Source organism: Coregonus lavaretus, assembly GCF_964263955.1.
Source record: "Coregonus lavaretus genome assembly, chromosome: 16".
Lineage (NCBI taxonomy): Eukaryota > Metazoa > Chordata > Actinopteri > Salmoniformes > Salmonidae > Coregonus > Coregonus lavaretus.
The window spans coordinates 14032361-14042840 of NC_140003.1; the positions used below are offsets into that span (position 1 = coordinate 14032361).

At 41.5% G+C, this 10480-nt stretch overlaps 1 protein-coding gene across 1 annotated transcript in view; it reads right to left on the bottom strand.

Moving 5' to 3' along the window:
* The window catches only part of LOC311143403 (voltage-gated inwardly rectifying potassium channel KCNH7-like), a gene marked incomplete at both ends in the record, with an annotated part of 121961 nt that extends 116324 nt beyond the window's left edge, over positions 1–5637 (bottom strand). Inside the window, 2 exon segments of the mRNA XM_084179230.1 lie at positions 4715–4945; positions 5562–5637. Of these exon segments, the coding sequence (XP_084035356.1) occupies positions 4715–4945; positions 5562–5637 (307 nt within the window).
* Between the last annotated feature and the right edge of the window lie 4843 nt (positions 5638–10480).

Sequence of the window (10480 nt, forward strand, 5' to 3'; positions counted from 1 at the left end):
TTTGACAGTAAAATATAGCAGCTGTAGTCTAATTGGCAACCCAAAATTCATGATAATCACTGGATTAGGTTGCACAAAATATCTTGAGCCATGCATTCCTGCTTGGACGTGCTAGATGAAACAACTTATTTCTTAAATACCTCCGTAGTCTACATTACACATCTTAATAAAGCTCTATGAATGACTTTATGTGATGATTACTCATGATGTGGGTCTGACCAAATCATGGGCTGGTGCCACCAACTGTAAAAGTTAGTGGCACCAGTGACACCAGGGGAACATGTTAGTCTGGAGCCCTGTGTTAGTAATTAACACTTAGAGTAGGTGTTGATTCAGGGGAACACATATGCCAAGAACTAATTAGCACTATGGCCTAAGCCGTTAGCTTGGCTTTTATAACGTCTAAGGCTTCAGCAGACAGAAAACAAATGAAACACAGTGACAGCAGTGTCTAAGTAGGGTGTGTAGGGTCAGGATGTAGGGTGTATGTGGGTGTGGTTGGTGGCCAGCCAAGGGAGGGGGGTGGGGGGGGTGAGTTGGTGGCACGCACAGTGATGTGGGCTGGTGTGGATAAAATGCCAGTGCCGAATTCTTGTCCCAGTCCCCCCCTGGGGGGAGACGTCCCTTCAGCTCCTCAGAGGGGAGTCACTTTTGAAATCCGGCACCCACACAGATACCTCAGCAGCATGGTTAGCTAAGCTGGGACTGTTCCCATTATCCATTTAACTCCAGCACACTGCTCAGTGTCAGCTTCCCTTTGTTCACACTCATTCAGTTACGAAGTAATATTACACCCCTCGGAATAGGATCGTTTTGCAAAGCCCCCGCAAAGGAAGGCATTTATCTTATTAGGAATCTTCTTTGAAATCGAAGGCATTGTGATTGTGGATTTATCTCCTCTCACAATCATTTACTATTCAATACATAGATAATAGATACAATTTCCCTGTGGCGAAGATTTTGGCTGTGTATCTCACTGTGGTCTTCATTGTCCTTCTGCCTTAATTTCTAAGCATACCCATAAGCAGCTTAACCTTTCAGCTTTTATCAGGGCAAAGAGCCAGAGATGTGTAGCTGATGATGATGTCACCGGGCTTTCTTAAACACTGACAGTGCATTTCAAGATCCGCCACAGTGGGAACATGACAGTATGAAAACCAAAGAGATGCTTATAAGCATGACTATTCCCATCTACAGTTTTATGTTAACAATTCTGCATGACTATGATTCATTTGATAGTACCGTGTTTCCTGTTAGACAGTAAGGGTGAGTAAGAGCGAGGGAGAGAGCACCTGAGGTCTACCACCACCGAGTTGTGAGTCATATGATTTAATATTGATTAGACACACACATCCTCTATTTCCTCTGTCGTGACCTATCGCCAATTCATCCTTATGCTGAACTATTTTTGTATGCTGTCAACACTGTCTCACCCCTCTTGTGTCTAATGTAATTTACACTAGGTGAAATGTGATAGGCTTTTACAAAATGACCCACTGAGAATCAAACCGACTATTACTGGTTTGCAGGAGTGTTGATAGCTCGGAATGGGGTCAAACGAGGAGACAACAAACACAGCCACTTTCCAGTCCATCAGCTTTCATTTGTAGGAAATGAACTTGCGTCGATAGGGCCATTGCTCTCAAGGATGTCATGAAGCTTGCATATGTGTACCCATCTACAGGAGCCTGAGAATTGTGTCCTTCCATAGCGCTATAATGCATTTACGCTGTAAGCTGCTCACTCCCATTCACTGCAGTGCCATCGTTGACATGTTTATTCATGAGCTCCGCGGCTCACTCTAGACTCGTCAGAGGAGTATTAAGAGTCATGTCTGGAGGCACAGAAGGGAGGGCGGGAGAGCAAGTGTAATGATTCAGTTTGAATGTGTCGTATGGCTTTTACTCTGCTCCCATTCCTTATTAACCATGATCGACACATTGAGTTTATAGAGAACTACACAGGGACTAAAGTGTCGTTAAAACCCTGCTCTTCATAGTGGTACATTTTCAAAGAGCCCTCCTCACCACTGGCCTCCTAGAGTACTTTGTGTAATTTTCTTTCTCCAGGATTCAAAAAATATATATTCGACGTACTAGAGGAGCATCTGGCTCTGATTTCCATGTGATTAGCAGAAATCTGTCTAGGCTGATGACTGCTGCTGCAGGAAGAAAATTAATTGAACTATCTGGATTTTTCTGTACATCTACAGTCAGTTTAGGGAGCTGCAAAGCACCAAAGCAAATTTTTCATTATGTACACAATATAGTTAACCACAGTTTTGTCATTTCGCAGACACTCTTACCTAGAGCGACTTACAGGAGCAATTAGGGTTAAGTGCCTTGCCCAAGTGTACATCGACAGATTTTTTCACCTAGTCGGCTCGGGGATTGGAACCAGCAATTTTTGGGTTACTGGCCCAGCACTCAACTGCTAGGCTACCTGCCGTGAGCCAGGGCACAAAAATGACTTCCTGTCATCATATACTATACCCCGAAAAGGGGAGCGACGTCACATTGACTTTGAGGGAGTATTATACTGACCATAAAGCACTGCCTGAAGATGGCAGGAGTGGCATTACATTTGAAGATGTATGTCATTGAGCATCAACTTCATTTTAATTCACTGCGGCTTCACAGAGGGCGGCAGTACTGCTGCCTGCACTGAAAACAGTTCCTAGCATGTCTAAAGTTTAGCTAAAAAAGCACTCCACCCATGTGGAACACAATGGCCCAAGGAAATGGAAGCCAAAGAGGATTGAAGAACTTAACGAGAACGGTCAAACAGGGCTAGAAGAGGAACAACATCTGCTTTTGGAGTACAAAATGAGATGTTGTTATTTTTTTTTGCCAGAGGAGTCAAGGACCTTGAACATATGCCGGAATAACAATGCCTCATAGAAAATACTGTACAGTACAGTTACGGCAACTCACATGTCCTTGTACTTGTGTGGTAATGAATAAGGCCCAGAGTTTTTCCAGGTCAGTTCATGTGGTCAGGAAAAAACATAGAAATAGGAAATAGAATAATGGTAATTTAATAGGATCTCTATGGGAAAAACTCTTAACCGACAGTTAAATTCAATTTGTGTAGGAAACAAATTGAGAGGAAAATAGAAAAGGCCACCTTTGAAGCTGGGTTGCATCCCAAATGGCACCCTATTGGCAATATAGTGCACACATTTTGTGCACTGTGTAGGGAATAGGGTACTATTTGGAACACAGTACTGGTATGTGACATGTTTACAGTTCCAGTCTGATGACGGTACATTGAGTACTAGATTAATTGTTCTGTTCAGACTCTCATAGATTTCTCTATAAGGATTGTGGCTGGGCTTGGTCCGTCTCTCCACTGTCGAGAGATTTTGTGGGATGGCATGCAAATACTGCAGTCATTCATTTATTTATTTTCATTGTGAAACAAGACTGTGCATTGAATCGCTATGAGCTATTTGTATCCTCAATAAAATAGTCTAGAACAGCCTTGGAGGCAGGCAGGTGAGTCTAAGCAAACTGTGCACTAGACCAGAGTGAACTGAGACAGCACTTTCCTTTCCTCTGTCAGAGACAATACACGACTCCCTATTGTGTCATGGCAGCTGACCAAGCCCTGTTAACCTTGTCAGAGTCAAGATTCACTCTCTCTACTGCATGTATCTTGGTCACAACTAGGACTAGGATAAGGTACAAATTACCATATTGCCACAGAAATACATAAAATACATCTGAAATTGATATGATCTGCTGGATCATGCTGCTGGATGCTGAATGTCACTTTAATACCTCTCATATGCCATGGTCTTAATAAATTGTCATGTTCAGCCTTCTGGTATTGTTTGCCAAGCCACTGATTACACCTCCATTATGCAATGGCAAATGTTTTTATCAAGAAATAAATCATTGTCATAGCTTAGCTTGCTTCCTCGCTTAGAGTATAATAACATTTGCTGAAACTCTCTCACGACGTCATACCTCATAATCAAAACGATGATATCCGTTGTGGTTTAAGACAGGAATTGTAATTGATGGTAGCTACATATAATATTTTCCAAACATCGCATATTTCAGTAAATGCAAGGGAAAATCCACATCATACATGGATAGGAAATATTTTTCCACAATTTGTTATGGATAGATTTTTGTCCTTTCCTATAAATGTTGTTTTCCAAGAAGAAATAACTAACCCTTGAATTGGCTTGTGGATTATTCTAATTCTCTTGTCATAGAATAATACTCACATAACAGCCACAGTTTACTGTACAGTAGTCCACTTTACAGAAGATCAGAAAAGTAGCATCTACACGAATAGCGACATTTATTACACAGGTCAATGGAGACAAATTCTTGATGGAAAGAAAGGCTCTCAATCCTTCTCGTTGTCAAGTGCGCTGTCAAGACTGTATAACCTCATCTCTACTGTGTTCACTGACTGTGTCTCTAATAGGATAACGCCACATTTAAGAGCTCAACTAACCAAAACAAGGTAGCATCCCAAATGGCACCCTATTCCCAATATGGTGCATTAGAACCCACAGGGCTCTGGTCAAAAGTAGTGCACTACATAGAGAATAGGATGCCATTTGGGACACAGGCCAAATGTTGAGGGGGCTGTCTTGTGGTGGGACTGTAGTTTATAGTTTCTCAGAGACAGCCTGTCACACCTAGTGTATAACACCACCTCTCCTCTCTGTTGCTGGCCCGGTTCACTGACTTACCATCTTTGCGTTGATATGTGATTTCCACCTTGCGCTCTTCTGAGCCCATCAGAGCCTGGGCCACCTGGCTGATGGCATGTGTGTCAGTGTGCTCGCCGTGGAGGAAGTCACAGGTGCATGGCTTCTGCATGACATCCGGTCTGGAATAGCCGGTCATCTCACAGAAGCCGTCATTACAGTAGATGATCGCACAGTTCTGTACCCGGGCATTGGCTATAACAAATGTCCTATCTGTAAGAAAACAAAAAAAATGCACAATGCTATCAAACCAATCTTTATGTACAGCAGTCTAGAGGTAATACATTAGAATCAGAGAGTTTTTGAACATGTACTTTGCTTTATTTGTAAACTGAAGACAGTCCAATATTTGATTTTATTAATACAAAGGTGGTATATATTTTTTAATAATTGTTGAGAATTTCTGAAACAACACTTGATTCCTGAGTAAAGCTATTGACTTGAAGCATACAAGAGCATAGGAGATAATAAAAATAATCATAATAATAACAATTGATTGGACTAATATATTGCTTTTCTAGACACCCAAAGCGCTTTACATAGTAAGGGGGAAGCTCAACTCATCCACCTCCAATGATACTAAATAGATAGTAAATAGATAGTAATAGATAGTAAAGATATAGTAAAGCTCAACAAAGTACATTATTGACACTGCTTGATTTGTCGCTAAACAATTTATTTCAATGAACAAACCCCATTCTCAATTGGACAAGATCAAACTGTTTTTAAAACATAACTTCATTTCCAAACAGACTGATATACACGACTGCCACAATGCCAAGAATAACACTTTAGATTAAAATGATGATACCAGGGATGGTATACTTACTCTGTCCCTCGAATTTCCTTATTATTATTCCAAGAAATGTATTTTGTGGCGCAACGTGACCTCTCCGAACAGGCATGATTTTTCCGTGGTCTTGTATAAAGGCGCTTTCGCAATGAGACCTGAATTTACTGTTGTTGCCTCCACTTCATTATATTTCCTTTGTCACAAATCATAGCCTACTCGACGCACGCACTTTCAACTTTAAATGACCTTTCCCAAATTCACAAGAATACGCTTTAGCCTGCATCCATACCGGAGCATTTGAATGACTCCTTGCCGATATGCACGGAATCCGGGAGGATTGCCTTGGTCAGATGTAGTTTGTAAACCATTTCTAGTTGAAGATGGATGTGATCTTGACGTTCTCTGTGGCGATGTGGTGGACGACTAGAGGACAGGGGCTGATATGCCAGGGGAGTGACGTTACCCCCTAGGGGCTTAGTGCACAGCGCTGCCACCTCGGGTAAGGTTAGTTCACAGTGCAATCTCGAAAACCTGTACAGTATGTCCTCTTCAGTGCGTATGTAGTACGTGCGCAATGAGTTGCATCTTTGAGTTGGAGCCACGTGGTTTTTATTTACGTACAGTATATATAGCATCCATGGACAGAATATTAATGAAAAAGCTTTGAGTTCAAAGTACAACATAAATAATCCACAACGATAAATGAAAGATGTACTTTATCCATCGTATTTGTTTTGTGATTAATACACAGCTTGAGCTTTACCATTTCAAACTGATAACATGAAAGCGTTCTGTAACAGATTGTTAGTAGCTTATGCTGTAGCCTAGTAATAGCGCACGAGGACTTGTCCATGGTGCTGAAGTTTCAGCGATAACAAATGTGCGCATTTGAGACCGCTTGATTTCCTTATAAAATATTGTTTAGCATTGATTATATAGCCTGTTGACAGTTTTTATTTATTTGCATAGTTCTACCTTGTTGTGTAGCAAAACATAATTCAAATGTACTCAATAAGTGTTACATTCCAATTTATATGAAACCCATACATGCCTAATGTACAGCTCAGCTAATCTCTGTATAAATATGCAAATGTTTGCAGAATGAAAAGCCCTTCATGCTGTCCTGCAACATCTGTCCATGTATTCAGTATAAGAGCTCTTCGCCTATCTGTTCCATTAAGAAAACGGGTTGAATGAAGGCATGACAGACAAACACAACAATATTTACAATAGAGAGCCTTAGCATGTGTACTGCACGTGACCTCTTCTCTTCTCATTTTACTGTAAGCTATTACTACTTGTGTATAGTAAAGTCTTGCATAATATTTTGTCTTCCAGCATTCTTTTTAGACTACTATTTTAATCTCAGTCTGATATTTATATCAGAACATTTGAACTGCAAGTAAATGTACAACACTATTAATATATATTCTATCTTCTAATCTCTCCTCTTCTAGACCAGTAAAAGGCACAGCTTTGTTGTGTTTTTTTATTTAATCCATGTTGACAAGTCTCAATTTAGCCATATTTGGGATTCGGCTATTTCAGCCACACCCATTACTGACAGGTGTATAAAATCGAGCACACAGCCATGCAATCTCCATAGACAAACATTGGCAGTAGAATGGCCTTACTGAAGAGCTCAGTGACTTTCAACGTGGCACTGTCATAGGATGCCACCTTTACAACAAGTCAGTTGGTCAAATTTCTGCCCTGCTAGAGCTGCCCCGGTCAACTGTAAGTTCTGTTATTGTGAAGTTGAAAGTTCTAGGAGCAACAACAGCTCAACCGCAAAGTGGTAGGCCACACAAGCTCACAGAATGGGACCGCCGAGTGCTGAAGCACTTAGCGTGTAAAAATTGTCTGTCCTCGGTTGCAACACTCAATACCAATTTCCAAACTGCCTCTGGAAGCAACGTCAGCACAATAAATGTTAGTCGGGGGCTTCATGAAATGGGTTTCCATGGCCAAGCAGCCACACACAAGCCTAAGATCACTATGCGCAATCCCAAGCGTCGGCTGGAGTGGTGTAAAGCTCACCACCATTGGACTCTGGAGCAGTGGAAACGCTTTCTCTGCAGTGATGAATCACGCTTCACCATCTGTCAGTACGACGGATTAATCTGGGTTTGGTGGATGCCAGGAGAACACTACATGCCCCAATGCATAGTGCCAACTGTAAAGTTTGGTGGAGGAGGAATAATGGTCTGGGGCTGTTTTTCATGGTACGGGCTAGGCCCCTTAGTTCCAGTGAAGGGAAATCTTAATGCTACAGCATACAATGACATTCTAGACGATTCTGTGCTTCCAACTTTGTGTCAATAGTTTGGGGAAGGCCCTTTCCTGTTTCAGCATGACAATGCCAACGTGCACAAAGCGAGGTCCATACAGAAATGGTTTGTCGAGATCTGTATGGAAGAACTTGACTGGCCTGCACAGAGCACTGAACTCAACCCCATCGAACACGTTTGGGATGAATTGGAACGCCGACTGTGAGCCAGACCTAATCGCCCAGCATCAGTGTCCGGCCTCACTAATGCTCTTGTGGCTGAATGGAAGCAAGTCCCTGCAGCAATGTTCCAACATCTAGTGGAAAGCCTTCCCAGAAGAGTGGAGGCTGTTATAGTAACAAAGGGGGGACCAACTCCATATTAATGCCCATGATTTTGGAATTAGATGTTCGATAAGCAGGTGTCCACATACTTTTGGTCATGTAGTGTATTTGTAGACCCAGAGTGAATGTGAGTGTATTTTAGCCCTCAGCTGGTGTGTTGTGATCTCTGCAAGGCGTGGTGGTGCCACTGTGTATTAGCAGAGCTGTTGGTGTGGCTTACAGGAAAACACAGCCCTCCTCTGGCTTCAGAGCTTTATCTGTGGGCTTTTATTCAATCACAGTTGCATTAAGGGAATCAGTAGGCCTCCCTCATTACTCATTCTACAGTTACACCAGTTACACTGGGACCTTGCAGATATGTACCAGGGTGGTCATCATTCACCCAAAATCAAGTTATGGGTTATGGGGAAAATCTTTTTTTATGTCTTACATACACTACAATTAAAGCTGAATTTCTTATGTGGAAATGGATACATGCTTGGAAGCGTGCAATACTTGACTAACGCATACATCATAGTCACATGAGTGTGTTTGATTTATGTGATAAAATATGCTGAGTGTTTACGGCAGAGGAGAACCTTTGGGTGGGTGCAGGGTGATATTTAATGACCCCGTTTGAGTGTTCCACACAAGGCAAACAGTCCCTCACCGAGCCCCTAGTGCCCTTGGGTATGGATATTACAGATGCTACGATCTGGTCCCTCCTCTCTCAGCAGCCAGCATCCTGAGTGTGAAAGTCTGGAAATAGAACTAGCTGGCACTGCTGGAGCTATGATGGCTGGCGCTCACTTTGATTGCAAACCATGACATAGTGAGGGCACCTACTTACCAGCAGTGGTTTGATCTCTGTAATGGCTGCTGGTTACTGATGTCCTAATTAGACGTATATTGAAAATGCTTATATAGGGGATATTGACATTGGTTTGTTTGGACAAAAATACTAAAAAGTTATCATTTGGAGACTGGCCAGGTTAACAAAAATCAAAGCATGGATTGCTGTCTTACCTTGTCCATACACTTCTTACAGGGTAAAGAAACCAATATATAATTTTGTAATTTGGGTGAACTATCCCTTTAACTAACTGTCATTAAAACCATATGATGCATTGTAGAAGGCAATATACTGTTTGTAGTATCTGTACTGCTGGAGAGATGTCAGAGACTCACAGAACTGTAGAAGTAGACGTTATGAGGCTTATAACATTGGCAAACAGATACTGCCAGTAGGCTAAATGACATGAATGATCTCCCTTGAGTGATGCTGCACACATGTCCCCCGGTCCTCCTCTATTACATTGAAGGGAGCGGTTACTCTGATCTATTGTTCCCTATGCAGAGTCTGGAGTAGTCTGACATTAAAGACATTCTCCGGGACTTTAGCGAATTGGGCTAAACTACGTCAGTATTGTTTAAACCTCCCCTTTGGGCTGGATGTGTCAATGTGTAGTTCATACATGCATAATCTATGAGCAGAATTACTGTTTTACCTCTATTAGCCACGAAATCCCTAGTTTGAAAGTGACTGTTTTTTGGAAGCTGTGCGGCACAATTTTTCCTATTTAGGGAATCTACACACATTTTGGTTACGTACCGCAAGCTTGACCCACGTGGGCCTGCCACCTAGCAATTTGAGTTCCAGCCAATGAGTTTCAGACCCTCACCATTTGAGTGACAGCTAGCAAGATGCATGAGTTTGCACAAGACTGACGAGACTGCAGCTAGCTAACAGAGTCGTCGCATGGATTGGGTAAACAATTGCTATTATTTTCAACATGTCATCCAAACAGGTAAGATATACAAGCTATGCATCGTGTTTTTATGAACACTGATTTACGAACTGATGTGTTTTATACAACTGAGGGGTAGGGGTATAATAAATAAATATATAGAAAAGGGGATTAGAAATTATGCAAGTAATGTTAGACTCCAATTATATCTACTAATTTCGTAGCTGATCTATCCCCTAAAAAACAAACTAAAAACTAAAAACATGGCTGTTGGTTAGTCGAGCTAGGCTAGCTATAGCAAGAGCCATATACAGTGCCTTCAGAAGGTATTCAGACCCCTTGACTTTTTCCACATTTTGTTATGTTACAGCCTTATTCTAAAATTGATTAAATTGTTTTTTTTTGCATCATCAATCTACACACAATACCCCATAATGACAAAGCTAAAAACAGGTTTTTAGAAATGTTTGCAAATTTAAAAAAAATAAAAAACAGTAATATTTACATAAGTATTCAGAACCTTTGCTATGCGACTCGATATTGAGCTCAGGTGCATCCTGTTTCCATTGATCATCCTTGTGATGTTTCTACAACTTGATTGGAGTCCACCTGTG